At 41.3% G+C, this 19,659-nt stretch overlaps 1 protein-coding gene across 1 annotated transcript; it reads right to left on the bottom strand.

Moving 5' to 3' along the window:
• Nucleotides 1-3: 3 nt before the first annotated feature.
• trpc4apa (transient receptor potential cation channel, subfamily C, member 4 associated protein a) lies at nt 4-19,494 on the bottom strand. Its single transcript, XM_034121607.1, has 18 exons — nt 19,321-19,494; nt 16,174-16,302; nt 15,943-16,059; nt 15,739-15,796; nt 15,547-15,602; nt 15,232-15,360; nt 12,898-13,099; nt 11,346-11,531; nt 9,690-9,832; nt 9,470-9,601; nt 9,319-9,377; nt 8,167-8,352; nt 6,594-6,684; nt 6,352-6,492; nt 6,112-6,223; nt 5,495-5,607; nt 4,373-4,579; nt 4-2,624 (listed from the first exon to the last, which is right to left on the bottom strand). The coding sequence occupies exons 1-18, from the start codon at nt 19,444-19,446 to the stop codon at nt 2,487-2,489; spliced, it is 2,325 nt and encodes a 774-aa protein (XP_033977498.1). The 5' UTR covers nt 19,447-19,494; the 3' UTR covers nt 4-2,486.
• Between the last annotated feature and the right edge of the window lie 165 nt (nt 19,495-19,659).

The following is a 19,659-nucleotide window of genomic DNA, read 5'->3' as shown; positions in this document are numbered from 1 at the left end:
AAGGAAGGTCTAAAGAAGAATTTATTATATTATTAATTTGACAAACAGCTGTTAAATAAGAAAAAATGAAGTTAAATACCAGCATTAGAGGGGGAACATGTGGGTGAAAGTGGGTTACAGAGTTATAGTCTGTTTGTTTGATGGTCAAACAGGGTTAGAAGGAGATGAAGACTGAAGGGTGCAGAGGTGAAATTTAAAACACAAAAACATGTGGAGATTTTATGCATAATTCAACACATGAAGAAAAACATAGGTTATCTAAAAGGATTTAGATTTCACACCATGAATATTATCCACTGTCCGCATCTGTTGGTCAACAAACACTATAGGTAAATCAGTGAGACACAATCATTCGATCAAAGAAGCACCACACGGTCCACGTTTAGGACCGGGTGCAAAAATGTGTCCTCCTCGTTCCAAACATCACATCAATCTCCTTTTAAATAAAGTCAAAGCATCAGGGATCTAAAGAAAACCAAATAGTGTCGACATAAACACTGTGCAGCATGTTTCTGGCCAAAGGGGAAAACATTTCACCATTTTCTAAACAAACAAAAAAGGATGAAATCTAAGGCCTACGAGGAGCAGATCACACCACATACAGCATTAAGTGTTGAGAACCAAATCTCTTGTGCATCATACAGAGGGTTCACTCTCTCTGAACAATTCAGATCACAAAGCTACAGAAGTCAGGATTGTTTAAATAGAGCGCTCACAACATTCATGTTTTTATACCGATAGCCTCATTGACTTCCATGGTGAGACGAGGAGATTGGGGATCAATGATAACACACGATCAGCACTAACACCACTGCAGAGTTACCCGGTGTCAAATCACATGTTATCAAGAAACCAGCGGAGTTATCTCGGGCATTCAGCAAAAGAAAATTGAGAATTTTGTAAGAGAGAAGCACTTCAAAGCACAAAAGATGAACTAATTCAAAGTATGTGCACACCCATCAAGAGATTTAAGACATGCTGAATGAAAGCTAGGAAAAGAAAACAGAGGAAACATTTCTGGTTAATCAGCTTTAAAGCAAATAAAAGGCTTTCAAAGTGTAAAAGGACGTTTGTGTTTGCATCCCAAGGCGGCATAGCACTAGCAACTCATGGCATCAACTGTAGAAATGCCCTTATACATTCACATGAACATTTATTATGACTCATGACATGCTCAGAGGAAAACTGTACACTTGTCATCAGAAGTGGTTTTTGATCTGTACGGATAAAATATGAGGTAGCTCATCCATTTGTACTTATCTGTTCAATTTGAGACACCAAATCTTTCTTTTTCCATAAAAACAGCTGCACACGAACACATCGTCGACACAGCTGTGCTCACTGCTTCATCTTTATCTAGATTCAAGATCGAGTGGTGCCATGCAAGGAAAAGAGAGCCGTCGCATAGAAAGATTGTCATTCTCAGCGTGTAGTCAAAGGTTTGCAGAGACCAGAGAAAGAAGGCTGATTCACATAAACTCTGTGTGGACTGGAACAATGAAAGTGGTATTTTAACACTAGCGCCTGCATAGTTTATTCTCTTCCCAAAGCATCTCTCACAACATGGATACAAAGTCCGTTACAAAATGAAAAGGTTGTTTTCTTTAATCAACAAAAAAAGTGGTAAAATATAATAAACAATAAAAACAATTACATCTGTGCAAGGTTTTATTCTACAGTTCAACCAGAAAGCTAAAAAGTCATTGTTTTTTCTTTTTAAACAAGACATCAAGGAAATCAACAAAATAATAAGAAAGGAGTCCCTGGGTGAAACGTCTGAAGCCACGACAGAGTGGAGGGTTTCAGATGAGAGAGCCCCATGTGTGTGTGTGTGTGTGTGTGTGTGTGTGCGTGTGCATGTGTGTGTGACATGTTAGCCGGCCCACAAGCTACCTTCAATGTGCAGAGTAGAGCCAGAGAGCACCGATTAACAAAAGCCACCTAATTAAAAACAGACCCATAGACAGGTTGAATGTAGATGCTGTTCATTGAGAAGACCCCTGCGGAAAAAAAAAAGGGCAGCAGAGGGTGTAGGTAGTGGGGGGGAGAGAGAAAGAGAGAGAGAGTCCTGGGTCACGGCTCAAGCTGTGGTCACTTCCAAAGCCAGTCCACGTGAAAAGGATATTTTTGTCGAACATATACTTTGTTGAATCATACATATTTTTTTCATAGAATTTTGTATAGGTTATATAAAAGGCTCTATTGGACCTAAAGCAAACAACCAATGCATGTGTCATTTTGCAATGTCCTTTAATTGTCTGTTAAACCATGTGTGGGGGGGGGTGTGGGTTTCTTAGTGAGAAGGTGACAGCCGGAGCGCTTTGTGTCTCCGTTCATACAGACGGGAAACGGGCAAGTCTTTTCATCCGGGACGCAGTGAAGCCCCCCGGACGGCTCGGAGGAGTCGGCACCAGCTTCAGGTGTCCATGCTCCCTGTGACCGTCTGCACCCCCCCCCCCCCCCCCCAACCACGCCGCCCCCGGAGGTCAATCCTCCAGCAGGTCTTTGTCCAGATCCATGTAGGGCTCGTCAATGTAGCTCGCTATGGCACACAGAGAAGTCCTGTCGGAGCCCAGCAGCACCGACACCGTCTCCTTCCAGTAGCTGAAGGGGATGCAGGAGCTCTGAGAGGAGGGAGAACAAAACTCTTTAGTTTACCCAATGCTCATTGTTGACAGTATCTTTATTGCTAGCTAACCACAGAGGGATGTAATAGATAGTAGCTGCACATAGCTGTCAAGTTAGACACACTAATCCATTTACCCTTTTTTATTTGTATTTTGGCAGTTCAACCTAAGCTAAAATAATAAGCCAATACAAATGTAAAAAACAGATAGCCATACTATTAAAAAGGACAATAACTTTCCCATCGAAACCTCTAAAAACATAATTTTAGATCCGCCAATTCCCGCATATTATTACTTTGCCGTACTTAGTTAATCAGAACTTAGTTAATCAGAACTCTTTAGTTCTGATGAACTAAAGAGCAGATCGCGTTCACACCGGAATAAGTCCCTGAGGGAGGGTTAGGCAAATGAAGCCACTGACGTCACTTCTTCTTCTTCTGCTGCTGCTGCTTTGGGTTTACTGGCAGGCCGCAAACAACTTCACAGCGTATACTGCCACCCGAAGTCCCCGGCCGGAAATCCCCGGAGTTGGGGACTGGCCTCAGTAGAAGCTGCTGGGACTCCCAGCAGCTTCTACTGAAGCCTTCCGAGTAAATCGGCAGAACGCCGACACCTCATCATCTCCACCGCTACCATGTTTTATTTTGTGTTGCGTTTGTGCGCTGGGCTAATGCTAATAATGCTAATGCTAATAATGCTAATGCGAGGATAATAAAATGGCGGCTTCACAAAACTTTTTGGGAGTTATACGGGGCGTGGTTTGCAATCCGCCCAGCCAATCAGAAATGGGAACCTTTTTCTCCCACGAAAGTACCTGCTCTCTAGCAGGGACTGAAAAGGGGGTGGAAAGGTTCTCACGAACTAAGTTCTAGTTCTGTATTTTTTGGTGTGAACACACATTTTCGGAACTATATCGTAACTATACTGGGAAAAGTACTCCGGTGTGAAAGCGCCTTTTGTACCTTGAATTATATCTAGAACCCTGGAATTAAAATAAACATTTAAAGCATTTTCCACCAGATGAGTCCATGTTTCTATGTGAGCCCTGAGGGGACAATACATGCCATATTCCTGGTTCCCTGCACAAAAAATGAATACACCCCCAAAATCAATGTGGTGGTGGTGGTTCATTGACACATCCCAGAAAGTGATAAATAATTCCGACTTATGGAAACAAACGGGAAATTCTTTAGCTTCAAATTCTTAAAATGTATGGATATAGGTAGTAATGATATAGACCTTTCACTCTGTGATGGAGGAATGTAATACAATTAATATTAAGTATTTTTAAAGTAAAATTTGTATGCAGAAATTCTTTCAGCCACTTGGGGGCAGCAGAACAAACAAATACACACTGTTGACATCACTATATAAAGCTAAATGATAAATGATGCAGGTCTACTTAGCTGGTTACTAACTGTATCTGCTGTTTCCTGCTGGACCAGTAGCATACACACTGAACACATCTGCGTGTTACAGCTAGAACAACGCTGGTGAGAGCCAAAAACAGTGAAATAACCAAAATGGAAGATTCTTATCAGCTAATCAGTAATGTTTAGTTTCATCACAAAAGGTCTAAAAGGATCAGGTGTGCAAGTTGCTTTTAAGCTCACGTGTTTTCCCCCCTGTCAGAATGATTTGAATATGCAACTGAACATAAACAGTCGTCAGGAGAGGGGACTTCCACATCACGCTGCGACTTGTTTGTGTTTAATTTATGTTCATGAGAGAGGGACAGCACTCACGTTCTCCAGACAGGTGCTGTCTTTGTCCTTGTTGAGGTAGTGGCGCTGCCAGAAGCGCAGAAGGTTGTGGAAGTTGTTGAGCAGACAGCCCGGGTACTTCTCAGCGTACTCCTTCTCCCGCAGGGCGTTGAGGTAGAAGGGCAGTTTAGCCTTTCTTCTGGCCAACATCAGGACCACCAAACTGGTGTTTAAACAGCTCACATTCTCCTGCAGCAAACATGGGATGGAGGAATGGATGTAGAAAGAAACAAGATTTGAGTTAGTCGAATAATTCCTTGTTGAACACAAGAGTTTCTGTTAAAGAGGCTCTCTTTTATGCTTTTTGGGTTTTCCCTTTCCGGTAGTGTGTTATTTAGGTTTCTGTAAATGTTAACCAATCACAGCAGACTGCGCTCTGGTTTCAGACAGAGGCTAAAAAGAGGTACTGCCAGTGTTTCCGCCAGACCAGGGCTGAGAGGGCGTCCACCCCGAGAGCGGGGGGGGGGCGGGGGGAGGGGGGTTGTGTGACGTCACGTCGTGTCACGTGACTTGAATTTTGAATTGAGCCGTCCCTTATAGATACTATCTCTTTACGTATTAGTGATGGGAATTCCGGCTCTTCTTAGTGAGCCGGATCATTTGGCTCGGCTCACTAAGAAGAGCCGGCTCTTTCGGCTCCTAAACGGCTCTTCATGTTACCACAGTTTACCACGGAGCCTCAGTTTTGCCGCTGCGAGGCTCCGGCACTAGCACCCCCCGTCAAGGCTCGCCGGCAGTACACTTTCCGTCACAGGAACACGCTTTGGTGGTGGCGAAAAGAATCCCACCAGACTCCTTTGCCCCTCCAACAGAGGGATGTCCTTGTCCTTTTTCCTTTTCCTCATTTCAAGCGATAAAAACTCGATCTTCTCTCGAATTATTATTTTTTTTGGACGCCCTCGGCTCGAGTTCAGGGTGTCAAATGACGGCAAGACGCCCCCCTGGGGGAAACACTGGGTACTGCAGCACAGGCAGTATGAGAAAATAAAACATTTTTGAACATTAAAGCATGGAGACATGTCAAAGTAGAGACAGAAAATAAAATGTTGACATGGCATAATATGTCCTCTTTAATAAAGGTCCAAAGAGAAAATGAAACGAGACCTGTGTGAGCGTCTGTACGTTGATGATGTTGACGAGTCGAAAGAGGAAGGCCAGCCTGTTCTCAACTTTGGCCATGTAGGACAGCAGACAGCATTCAGAGAGCACCTCCACCACTGGGAAATAAAACACTTAAATCAACACTTGAAAATAATAGGAAATGACCTAAAACACTATTGTAAATAGACCTATATCAAACACAAGCTATCAGATCTACCTATGACTGGATAATTGTCTGCAATCACTCCCTGATGGGCATTTGTAATGTTCCTTTTCCAATTCACACTAACTCTTTTTAGATATCAAAAAATGTGAAATATGGCATATCTCAGTTTTTAATGTCAAGGATGGAAAATGCTACGATTCCACTGCTTTATTGCCTCGCATCACAAAAACATACAAACTCATTCCCATACGGAGCCTTCTTCAGAGCGGTTTGCATTATTTATATAGCGTAAATTCGAAAGGGCTTAACAAAACGGGAATAAGGACCGGAATATAAAAGTCAATATCAATGACCAATCAAATAGAAACCCGGGATTTCTTTCATTAACCAAGTATCTTAACATTTATTTTCTAAGCGACGAGTCAACCTGATTTATTTTTCAAGCCCTGTTCACCTTTGACATCTTCAGTCTGGCTCTCGAAGCGGTCCAATGAGAGGGTGATGCAGCGCACCAGCATGTTGGAGTCCACCAGAGAGCTGTTGATCTGCGTCAGGAAGGTCTGAAACTACAGAGGAAACAAAACTATCAAACACATATGTTCATCCACAACTTACGCAGAGAACTAGTAGTAACATTGAATTTGTAGGGACAGCGTATCCATTTTGGAAACACATTTAAGGTCTGAAGTCATACTTTTTCTGGTGTGTTGACATATTTGTTGAATCTTTTGAAGGCATCAATGTTGAACTTCATGAGCTCTCCCAGCAGATCAAAGTAGCTCTGCAGGACGTCTCGAGACGTACAGCCGCTGTCTATGATGCAAAACAGGATGTGCTGTCGAGGGACGGAAACACAGAGTGAGCAGTCGTTCATTCAAAGGTCAGAAGCAAAGACAGTCTGTGCCATGTCTTCATGGGATGTGGTGATCGTCTTACCTCTAGTAGACCTCTCTTCAGGAGGAACATTTGGTCTGCATAGGAGGTGGCTCCTCTGAGAAAACTTTCCACTGCCCTTGCCTGCCAGAATCTGCATACACAACATGTTGAGAAATTCTTTTAAAAATAGCAGGATTCTTGGAGCTGACACTTAACTGCAATAACTGAGAACTTTCTGCTCCATAGTTTCTCTTGGACTTAAAATCACACTGTACATTTTACATTGATATACAACCCATAAGAACCCGGACCCATTTCTACTTTTGGGGAAATTAAGGGGAACATAATTTAGACTAAATAGACCACCTAGAACACATTTCTGACAAGTAACCCCCCCTAGTGTCAAATATCTGAAATGTGACATATGTGTCACATTGGGCTTTAATGGTAAAGTAACTCTTTTAACTTATAACTTAATTAATGAGGATGATTTGTTGGTTTAAATTAGTTTGAACATTCTTTGAATTGAAGAATAAAGAACATATTAACTCAATATAATTGAATCAGCTAAATTAACTGAGGAGATCATAATCATATTTCTAATTGTGCATTTGTCACTTTGGGTTTACTGTGAAAGTTTAGGGTCAAAGTCCCGATGGGACCAGTGTCACAGCGATGTTTGTCTCATTTGTTTCATATCAATTTGATCAAGAAATGTTTCCACAACAGGTTAAATGTAATAAAGGACATGTTATGTAAGCATTTTAATTCTTAAATGGCTTGAATTGTACCTTTAGCAACAAACAAAACACATGTGTTAGTCTGGCACATGGACATGTTGTTATGGGAACACAACATCACATGACCTGGACCAGGACCCACCAGACTGTTCAGTGTGTGTCACTCAGGGACTTCATGAGATAAAATAAAGGCTAAAGCTGTATAAGGAACTTTCCAGAACATTTAAAGTTCATGTGACACCCGTGTCACGGTGGGTCCTTATGGGTTAATATTCCATCCCTCACATACTTATGTATATATAATAACTTGCTTTATATCTTCTTATTGTTAATTTGTAAATTCAACATGTATATTTTCTACTTTCTTGTTTATTTCTAGTCTTTTAATTTGTATTGTACAATGCCATGTCTTTTTATGCTGCTGCAACACAAACATTTACCAAATTGGGATCAATAAAGTACTCTCTTATCTTAAAGGTAGGGTAGGTAAGAATGGAGAAACCAGCTCGAGTGCGCTAGAATTTGAAAGTACGCAGCCGAAAAAAATCTGCCCCTTCCTTCAGACTTCCTTACAGAGCCCCTCCTCCAACACACACGTACGCGCACATGACCAATGAGGGCACAAGATAAGTTTATGCACAGATGGAAGGCTGACAGGCAGGTAGGCCATCCAGTTATTTTAGCCGGGCCGGCTCAGATGATTGGTCGTACTTTTTACAGTACCACGGCTTCCACAGATTTTTTTATATATTTATTGTCAAAGCATTTAATATATTCATTGCTATCGGGATGTTAAGAGCATTCCATGGAATATAACAAAAAGTGTTTCTGAAGTGAATTACCTACCCCACCTTTAACATCTTAATGTGATGAATGTGAGTGTGTGTCCTGACCTGAATGAGGAGTCTGGGGGCTCCCTCTTCATGACGGTGAGCAGGCGTGTGAGGAGCCCCTTCTTCCCGTCACACACCAGGCTCCTGTCTGTGTTCACCAGCGCCTCCACCTCGGGGATGTTCGCCTTCATCGATATGGCACTCAGTTCATTCAGCTCCTGGCTGTTCAGCAGGAGGTATTTGTTCCTGGAAGACACGGCACACAATTTAAATCATAAATGTCTGTTTATGCTGTTTGAAGCTGGTATTTTGCACAGATAAAGATTATCACTAATAAGATTTGTATAATGCTATTTGTAGAATTAGATTCAAGTGGTGGCTGTGTGACCCGTGAGATGAAAACATTTCCAAGAACTCAATGCCGTGTTCATTCCAACAGTCAAAATGTAATAAACAAAGATAGATGTATACTCATTTCCATAATGTCTAACCTGTAAGTTATTCTTTATATTCATTTGTTGGCGTAAAGTCTTTTAAAAACAACATTTTAACGAAGGTCAAACACATTTATGCACACAAACTAATCACACAGCTGTTTAAACGAGGCAGTATAGAAGAACAAACACAACACTTATAAAACCACAATAACACAAAATCTATTATTACAGCTCTACAAGTATATTTATAAAAAAAATGTTTATAGAGTGCCACAGTGACGTCACACGCCTTAAGATCCATATTCAAAAATACAGATTCAAAATTGTAATTGTGTAATGACGTACAACGGCCTCGACAACTTCTGTAGTCCTATTCAGCCACTTGTTAACAACCATCGTTTTTCAGACACGTCAACTCTTCAGAAATCCCCAGTGGGGTCACTGCTGATGGATTTAATGTCGTAGAACAAAACGTGACCCGTCTCTTAAATGCGTCTCAACCACAGACCTTATTTCCAGCTATTTTCCAAAATCCTATGGAGAAATTGCGTTGCTTTTTTGTCGAGGGAACCGGAAGTGGTAAAATGCTAACTTACTTCCGGGTTTTAGGACGCGTCACTGTGGCACTCTATAGTGATGACATGTTGAGATACGACAATAGACATTCAAAGCTTCATTAGGAAGAACTTTGAAAGAGGCTTCAAACGCTTTCTCAACAAACATAACTTGAAAAAGAGAAATCAGATTAAAGATAATTCAATTAAAGTTTACTCACTCGTGGTGATCACTGAAACTCTGAAGTAGCCTCAAGAACTGGATCTTAAAGGATATTTCCTGCACAATCAAAAATGAAGGGTTTTAATGTTTATGTTCCATTTTTAGTTGAATTGCTCACATCCAGTTTCAAAGTGATTTAAAGCTCATACTGGACTACAGTCGCAGTTCTCGTTCTGCCCGTGGACCACGTGGTTGGACGCCGTGTATTTCCTCCAGATGAGCTTGTCGAACAGGTTGTTGAGTCCCGGGATGAGACGAAACTCAGCCAGCATCTTGTGGACCTGAACACACACACACACACACTTTAACTGTGCCTTGATTTAACATTCCAGTGTAAATGTGAAGCATAGGAGGAATGCGTGCGGTTACCTGGTTCCTCTGTCGGCCCATCAGAAGGACACACAGCACGTAGAGCACCTCCACTTTGTACATGATCTCATGGACGATCTTCATGGACTGAGGCAGTCGATGTCTCAGAGGACTGGTGGCCAGGGAACTCTCATCTGATGACTCTGGAGGGGAGGAAAACATTACATGTCACTTGTTAGACGCTTTATCCAAAGCGACGTACATACATGAGCGATTTGGGGTGAAGTGTCTTGCCCAGGGACACAACGACATGCTGACTGCAGTGGGAATCGAACTTGATATCCCCTGATTCGAAGTTCAGCGCACTACCCACTGCCTCCCACATATTTATATATCAAAGTTCTGAGTATTTTGAGCAATGTGAAGAACCATTAGCCCGCATTGGCTAATCCGTCGCTACTTCCTCACTGCGAGTGGGACCCAGGTTTCCCTCAACAGAAACACACCCGTTTGCTGTCCTGGCTACAAAATAAAGGGCCATCTCCCCATTGAATTCAGGAGAGAAGAAGATCTATGCATTTTCTCTGAAAACCCACCTATTTTGAATGCACCTTGGCCAATAATACATTTAAATTCTCACTTCTGTATGTGGCACTTACAGTTTGGCTCTTTGAAAGCTTTTGTACATATATTTTGCTTTTTGAGTTTGTATCTTCATGGTTGAATACACCTAATGTATGTTTCTTTGTATAAAAGCGCCAGCAACGGTTAAAGGTGGGGTAGGTAATTCACTTCAGAAACTTTGTTATATTCCATGGAATGCTCTTAACATCCCGATAGCAATGAATAAATGAAATGCTTTGACAATAAATACATAAAAAAATGTCATCTGTGGAAGCCGTAGTACTGTAAAAAGCACGACCAATCATCTGAGCCGGCCCGGCTAAAATAACTGGATGGCCTACCTGCCTGTCAGCCTTCCATCTCGTGCACAAACTTATCTCGTGCCCTCATTGGTCATGTGCGTGTTCGTGTGTGTTGGAGGAGGGGCTCTGTAAGGAAGTCTGAAGGAAGGGGCAGATTTTTTCCGGTTGCGTAGTTTCAAGTTCTAGCGCACTCGAGCTGGTTTCTCCATTCTTGCCTACCCTACCTTTAACTTCCAAAGTATAAATTAAATGCTTTTGCATCTTTGATAGCTCGACGACTAATTCTTCTTAAATGAAAGGATGAATCCCCCACCCACCCATACTCACTGGATTAGAGATCTGTTGCAGTTTTTGCAACTAGAGAAAATCAGGTCCACTCTGAAGGGATCTACTGATAGGTTTTATAAGGCCTGGCAGCCATTGATCACACACGTAGAGAAATGCAAGCTGGATTTAACACTTTGAAGATGTTTAGATTTGAGTGTTGCTTTTGTGTCTATTATGAGAACTTGTATACTTATCTCATTTACGCCGTTTTTTTTCAAAATGCTCTATGTATTTATCACTTACTTTCACTTTTTATTTAGTTGTTTTCTTTTAAGCTGGGATGGGGGTGGGGGGTATATTTGATCTGTTTTTTTGGCAGTTTGGTTGAAATGTACACTTTTGCATCTACTGTATGTATTTGACAGCTCAATGACATTCTGTATGATTTTTCTTTGTGTTAAAAGCGCCAGCTAAATAAAAAGGGATTGTAATGAACCAGCAGCACAGCGGTGTCTCGTCTCACCTGTACTGCTTTGTTCCGCCTCCTCTGTGGCCATCTGCATGAGGGCGTCCAGCACCAGCGCGTTGTCCAGCCACGTGTACCAGTCCTCCAGCTCCTGCAGGAAGTTCGCTCCGGTGGCTTCAGACACCTTTCTAGTGGCCAGCTTACACAGACGCTCAATGAAGCCGGGGATGTTCAGCAGGGTAACTAGAGGAGGAATGAGATTGATATTTGATCAGAATCAGAATACTTGAATTATCTAAGGGCAACATTGTGACCGTCAAAAATCGTATAGTAAAAATGCTTATATAAACACGAGTTCAAATAACAATCTGCAATAACTATATATAATAATTATATTTGTATAAACATAAGAACTTAAAATAAAAAATGTCCAGTAAAAGATCAAATGAAACAAATCTGTGAATAGATTAAAAATGATAATAATGATGAAAAATATTAGAAATAAATATCGAACCTGAATAAATACAGTATATGTATTACGGCCCCTACACACGGCGGCGTGCGTTCACACTTCAACGCTTCTGCCCATTCACTTTGAATGGGGTGACGTCACGATTCGCCGAACTGCATTGTGGGAGCAAAGCGTAGCTTTTCTCGCGGTGCTCGCTGCAAAAGTAGAGCAATGTTCTACTTTTGAAGCTGAGGCGGAGGCGTCGGCCAATCAAATCCCGCGTATACAAATCTGCCAGTACAAGCGCTAGCCAATCAAACCGCGTGTATGCTGGGAGAGCCAGACCGCAGTTCATTTCCTCATATGCCAAAAAATGGAGGAGAAAATAATCGTAGCGGTAGGGAATCACCCGGTGCTTTCAGTCCCTGTTCACCTGCCGGGATACAAACCGGAGGAGCCAGGCATGGAGGGAGGTGGCAGAGACAGTGGGTGAAACTGGTAGGTTTTCGCCTGTTTGGGGAGTTTATATCCAGTGTACTTCGTTTGAATGGACAGCAGGCATAGACAGCATTTAGCCAGCATGGAATGTTGCGTAAAATAGCACCATAGACATTAATGTCATAAATGTTCACCATATAAAGTGTGACATGTAAAACCTTTTATGCAATTGACAGCAGAGATTCATGTGATTGGTTGTTGGTCGCGTTGCTCGCGTAAACTCCCCAAGCTCAAGACACGCCCACCGCCAAGCGGCAACGCACGCCTCCGTGTGTAGGCGGCATAATAGTATAAGTTAAAGTAAAAATGTCCAGTATAAAAATATTATAAAATATGTATGTAAACATTAAAAGTGAGCACATAGTACTACAATATACTGTATAGCATGTTCATTGCAATATCTACAGTGGTGTATTGGTTTTTTTAAATATATAAATGCTGAATTGAACAGACTAAAAGGGTTTGGCTGCTGATGGTTTAATCCCTCCTGGAGTCTATTTTCTCAGAGTGCCTGAGGGAGAGGTTATTAAGTTATATGGCCACAGGCCGCAAAGACTTCCTGTGGTGCATCTTAGTGGAATGAGTCCATTATTGATCCACTCTTTTATCATGGACCAAAATACATATCAGCGTGGACTCAGAACCCTGAACTCAACCCACCCTGGTTGACCTCGGCCCGCGAGGGGCTGGCGATGCGTTTCTGCTGGGCGTTTTTGGCCAACAGGGTGTGCTTGTCGTCGTTTCCCACATCAGGTTCTGAGATGGTGACGGACAGGATGCGGCAGAAGTTGGCGAGCTGCTGTTGGTCGAAGCTTTGGACCAGGCCGGACAGGTTGGGGATGCCCTCTAAATGGATCATCTCCTGGAAAACACACAGTTAAAAAAACTCTTAGCAAACTGAAAGCAAATCTGTCATTTACCACTTTACCAGTTTTGGGACTGAACCTGACGGACTCTGTTTCTTCATTTAAGCTTCTCAACACTAAAATGTAGTTTAAATGTTGGCCATGAGGGTTGTGCACTACTGTAGGTCGCCATTGTCAGTAGGTTTGTCTGTGTATATGTGTATCTGCAAACTGTATGTACATACAGGGTTCCTGCAGGTTTCACCAACTCAAATGTAAGACTTTTTAAGACCACTTTGAATAGAATTTAAGACCTATTTCACGGCAAGAAAGTATGAAGAAATACGTCCCATAATTACTTACAAAGTAAATGTATTCATGTTCAACATAAGAACGATGACTGAACATAACAGTACACAGAAATGTGTTAGCGTGTTAGACAAAAAGTGTGTGTGTGTGTGTGTGTGTGTGTGTGTGTGTGTGTGTGTGTGTGTGTGTGTGTGTGTGTGTGTGTGTGTGTGTGTGTGTGTCAAGAGCTATATTCAGAGCTCTGCTGTCTTCATGCTGTTGTATGATTGATGTTTAGCTACGGTATTTAGCGTCCACAGCACCTCCGCTTTTAGGGTGGACGTAGACCCAAATGTCGCCCGGAGGTCCCCCGATGTTGTTGCGGGAGCTGCTGCACTAGCTAACGCTGCATTAGCAAAACAAACGCTAATTTCTTTTGCAAAAAGGTGCAGCGGGCTTCAAACATGTTCCCCTCCACTGGTTTCAACCAAGCACTAAATTCGATGTTTTCCAACCAAATACGGTTGAACTTACACTTCCCCATATTTATTTGTAAGTAGATTCGAAGATACCTGAGTTTCTGACTGCCGCTAGCTGAAGCTTGGTTGGTTGCTAGGTTACTAGCTGGGTGTTCTCCGATAAGGGGCCGGGGGAAACAAAGTTAGTGATTACTGGTTCCATGTTGATTTATTTCAATACAGATTGTTGGGGGGGAACTGAAAGGCTCTTACCGTACTGGTTACTTTGCAGCCCGGACATTTCCCCCAAAACACATTTAGACGCGATCGCTACACAGAAGTACCTTTCAAATCCCATCATTTTTAAGAGCTTCTAAATCATATTTAAGACCTTTCTTATTTTTTTTTTATCATATTCAAGACCTTTTTAAGGCCTTACATTCTGATTATCAAATGTAAGACTTTTTAAGACCCCGCGGGAACCCTGTACATAGCCATCTGTTATTATATAAATGTAAATGTAGTGTGTATGATTTTTGTATCTTTGTGGAACAGCAGGACAGAGACAGAAGAAATGTCCTTGCGGGGACAATGAAGTATATCGTTTGGTATCGTATTTCAAATTCATTTTTATATGCTGAATACCCTGTGAGGTTTTGTTCATTGTTGTTACCTAAAGAGTATAATTGTATAAAGTATTATATTTGCTTTTGAAGAGGTTACATCATAGATGTCCCCGTTTTAAATTATTTCAACAAGTCAACTACAAAAGATCAAGAGAATACATTGTTGTCAAACTGCTCCTTGCTGTCTTTACATCACTTCACAATAAGAGAACATAGCAACCACATTTTTGCAATCGATATGAAGCTCAGACTTGTAGATTATTAAAATGCACAAGCTACAAAAACAGTGTCTACAAACTCTCCACAAGCAGCTTGAGGGAGTAGCACTTTTAAAAACGTTTTAAGATTTAGTAACGCACATAATGTATAAAGAAAGCAGAAACACAGACTATGGAGTTCAATGATTTTAAAGTAAGCTGAACAATTAAAAAACGTCCACGAAGCAGAGCTAAACTAATGATATGTATTTTAAAATATTCAAGAATGTCAAGAGAAGTTCAAGCTGAAAACAGCATGCTTCTAATATTAGAGCATAGGTGTGATGTTTGGGTGTTTGCAGCTCTGCAAGGCACAACCATTCTAGCATGAGAGGCGTTTGAACATGGACAGTAGAGAGTTATATAGACATAACAAGACGCATGTATCGGGTGAGCAAAGATTTAAAGGCTCGTAAAACTCAACGTCTGTTGCTGGTTTGACAAATGAGTCACGGCATAAATCACAAAGTAACCTTTTCATTTCCGAGGTGCCATAAACAAATACAAGTTTAACTCTGACCTTTTTGACTCCGAGAATATCTTCAATTAGAGTAGCGGTCTGTAGGAAGGTCTTCTTGTTTGTCATCAGGGTGAAGAGAAACAGAACAAAGTCATCCCTCGCTGCCAGGCTCTTCGTGACCCCCTCCGTCTGTGAATTGATACAAATAAAATGAGCACACACACACACACACTGTAATGTTGTTTTAGAAAGATAAAAGGCACAAACGCACTGCAAAACGGCAACTTCTAGTTACACACACGCGCTACATTGAAGCACGGTTTGATGCACCTCTGACATTTCTCTGGCATTTACCAAATGTAACAGGATACTTACACATATACAACAGTTGTAGAGAACACTAAGGCAGTCCTTGACCAAGTCATCATTCACTGTGGGAACAGAAACACACACGTTGTAGTCAAATTGAGAACTTATCATGAATTTTAAATCTATTATATTCAGTTAAAAATGTGTTAGCTTCCCAATAAAAGCAGATATATTCACAAATGTGAAGTCACAACTTACTATTGGGTTTTTTCTTCTGCATAGTTAATGTGGGTCTCATCAAGATCTCCACAAGCAGCTTCAGGGAAATAGAGAAATTGGTATTCAGTGCTGTGAGCAAATACTAGTAAGTGCTGTGCTACACATGACGACTGATTCTCCAGTAGGAAGCCTCTGTACGTCCAATAATTACAGAGAGTCAAGCACCAGGAATGTCCAACTTACATCGACTCCACCAAAGAGGTCAAAGGTGTACGTGTTGGGGAAGGTGGATTCCTGAGCGGTCTTCCTGTCCTCCGTGACGAAAGACATGGCCTCCATGGAGAGCTGGGATGATAATACCTGACAAAAACACATTGACTACTTGTAAAGAAAAGTCCCACAGTAAAAACACTCCGCAATAAATGTCAGGAACGAGTAATTCCACGACTAGTACTACAAGTGTTGTGAGGGTACCTTAAGAAAGCTGTGGGCCTGGGAGAGGTCACTGTTGGGATGGCTGCTCTCGTGGAGCCTCTGCAGCAGCGCGGGGATGCCATGCCACTTGGCTCGTTTATCTCTCTCCTGGAGCAGGCCTCCTGGTAGCTAGGACACGCAAACAGAGGTAACCTTGAAACCTTAAACAAGTGCAATAGACACAGTGAAAAATGTATGGGTGTTTGCATTTGCATTCAGACACGTGAATGCCAGTCTGGAATCCTGAGAACATTTGATATGTTTGGTCAGCTGTTTGTGTGAGTTTGTCGCCATGATTGCTATCTGTCCTGCACAATGTTCTCTAGTCGGTCCTTATAGTGGCTTTATGACTGATTCAAGTGTTGAATTGGCAGCGGAGCTCTTTGGGGAGACAAATCACTACGATTGGCTGTTCAGTTAAGCAAATCAGTGTGCGAGAAAAGAAACGCATACGATGTAAACAAACAAACAACTAAAATCATGAGGCAAATAAAGAGTCTCTTGTCATTGCTCATCTTCATCTCATCGGATCATTTCATTACACAGATATTTTCCCAACAACATCGCAGCCTTGAATGAAGCTAAGTGGTGAGGGTGAGTGGTGTGAAAGTCGCCAACAAACACTGCTAGAATCTAATAATATTATGCATTATGAGGCCTAACCAATTCAATACGAAAACTCAGATAATATGTAACACTGGAAAACCTGTGTGCAACTTTGAACACAGACAAAAGGTCTCAGATAGTAGGAAGGCTGTGAGTCACTTTAAATAAGATTACTTAAGGAAATCCTTAGTTCATGTAGCACAATACTGCAACAAGGAGAACAGAAACTAAAAGTAGCTTCAGCTGATTTGCATTGCTGTAAATGTAAAACTTGTTGACAAGAGAATTGTAACTTCGCTCAAAGTCAACGGGTGTAAAAGTCATGCGGAGAAAAGCCATAAAGGAACAGCTGAATCTTGAAGTTAAAGCCAGCAATAAATAATGTGGCTTTTTTTATTTTAAAGGATGCAGGAGAAGAGAAGACATCTTCTATATTTGACTAATCTATTTATTAAACCACCAAGTAATTAATGTATGCTTTTCTGAATGGTGTCAATTGCCATCATCCCTGTTGAAGCCATTAAAAACAAAAAGGTGTGACAGCATTGTGACTTTTTAAGAGATGCCTGAATTACATGAAACATCTTGACCTTGCATTGCTCTCAGTGGAATGGTTATGTTCAAAATGTTGTGCACAGATTCCTGATGGTTATAAAGGGAGACCATTTGTAGATCACTTCCTCAATAGAGCGTATTAGTTTGATCCCAGCAATGCTCCAATTGTCAACACCCACACAAATGGTGCTTAACTACCTTTAAGAGACAGTATGGCCCAAACAAGAAACTCACAAATGTCAGACGTTATCTTTTCTCATTCAAGCTTTTTAATAATCACATAAAACATAAGGCAAAAGCGCAAATCCGTTCCAAAAACAGACAAAAGAAATACTAACTTTCCATTATAAAAATAAGACAACACAGAGAATCATGCAGCCCAATGAGCAGCATTACAAAAGTTTCAAAAATCAGGGGTATTTTAGGATTTTTGGGGCTTTAGGATCACACCAAAATGTCACCTCACCACCGAGGTAATACCTTGAAAACACCAAGTCAGCAATGACAATAAACGCCACGAGACTGACTGCAAAGGGATACATGGTTTGGTTTTATGAGCTTTGTAAAGGGTGTAAGAAACAAGTTGAAATAAAGATGCAGTGTCTGAATGTGTCAAAATGTCACGTCAGGTGCGACATCCATCATCTGCATAAGCGCTTTGAGCACCAGGAAAAGCGCTATAGAAATAACATGTATCATTATTATTATAAAGCCCTGTCAACATCACAGTTTATGTCAACTAACGTCACTGTTCAGGGGTGTTTAGTAACTAAGTGCATTTACTTAAATTTGAAGTATTTCCATTTTATGTTACTTTGTTCTTCTACTCCACTTCGATTCAGATGGAAATATAGTACTTTACTCCACTACATTTATTGAATACCTTTCGTTACTTTGCAATTCATATTAATGACAAACAATATAATCAACAATTAAATAAGACTTTAGTTACACCTAGAATAAATTGACATGTTACCCAGCAGAACATTAAGTAATTAAAAGCTCCACATTTACCAGCACTTGATAAACACATCAATAATTTAAATCAAAACGTATAATATATATTAATCTGAAATGTGCCATTCCGTATAATGAGTACTTTTACTTTTGGTACTTTAAGTGTATTTTGATGCCAATACTTTTGTACTTTTACTTGAGTAACATTTTGAATGCAGGACTTTTATTGTAACAGAGTATTCCTACACTCTGGTACTTCTACTTTTACTTATGTACAAGATCTTGTACTTCTCCCACCTCTGTCAGTGTTAGATAAAAAACAACCGAACAAATATATGCTCCAAAGTAACACATATCGGTTAAATGGTGCTGTATTTCCATGCAGGAAATACAAATAAACCTGCCAAGTGTAAGTAGTGCAGACAGCTGCCTCTCCATGTAAGGGAACGGTAGTTATTGTGGTTTGGGTCGTTACGTCATCACCTGAGCTGTTCAGCTGGCTTAGCTAGCTAACGTTAGCTGACGTTGGCTAGCATTAGCAAACGTTACTGCGGTTTACTACATGATTTAAGCGATTATGAAATGTAACAATGGGCTATCTGGTATCACTGATTCCCTTACTATCTCATAAAAACCATAACAGTATGTCAACATACCAGATCAGAGCGTTATGTAGCGTACTTACTGGCATATAATGCTAAGCTAATTCAGTGCTAACAACAAAAGACCAACTTGAAGCGGAGCTTGCTTCATACACTTTGTTCGAATGCAAACGTTATTTGCCTCGTCAGCGAGCAAATATCATTATCCAACACTCAATAATGTCAAAGCTTAGTGTTTGCATTTTTAAAACACCCTATTAATGTTGTAGCTAGCTGTAAAGCCGAAGCTGACACGAGCGACTAGAGCTCCATCAAGTCTCCCCGACAGCGTCTTCATATTCGGGCTGCATTCCAGCCGCAAGCCCCTGGTCTCAGTGGACCAGCGTTCATGTGCCTTTACTGTCGAAACATGCAGTGTTTCTCTTACCTGCGTCCCTCGACTGAACCCCTGGCCGGTGATTTTACTAGCCGTGAACTTAGTGACGATATTGCCAGTGCAATGTCTTCGTTTTCCTCCAGTACAGGGGGACTCGGACCCCATAAGCGTCGCCATTATTTCTTCTTCCTGAACTGAGCTACTCGGCAGGAAGTGGAAGGCTTTGATGAATTACTGGAGGTAATGAAGCGGCATCTGCTGGCGGAGTTGCACACTGCGAGAAGTGGCGTCAGTGGTGTATACTCTATTATGGTTTTAATGGTTTTGGTTTAAATGGTTTTGCACGATCTAATAATACACAAACAGATAACAAATGACAAGCAGTGACGG

Source organism: Trematomus bernacchii, unplaced genomic scaffold (genome assembly GCF_902827165.1).
Source record: "Trematomus bernacchii unplaced genomic scaffold, fTreBer1.1, whole genome shotgun sequence".
Lineage (NCBI taxonomy): Eukaryota > Metazoa > Chordata > Actinopteri > Perciformes > Nototheniidae > Trematomus > Trematomus bernacchii.
This window is presented reverse-complemented; position numbering and strand designations above follow the sequence as displayed.

Bases quoted from the DNA above. Each gene is read 5' to 3' on its own strand.
- trpc4apa (XM_034121607.1), bottom strand. From the start codon at position 19,446: ATGGCGACGCTTATGGGGTCCGAGTCCCCCTGTACTGGAGGAAAACGA. The intron at 16,060-16,173 runs GTACCCTCACAA...TGTTTTTGTCAG, and splicing joins AGGCCCACAGCTTTCTTAAG to GTATTATCATCCCAGCTCTC. The intron at 4,580-5,494 runs GTCTCGTTTCAT...TGTTTGCTGCAG, and splicing joins ACGTACAGACGCTCACACAG to GAGAATGTGAGCTGTTTAAA.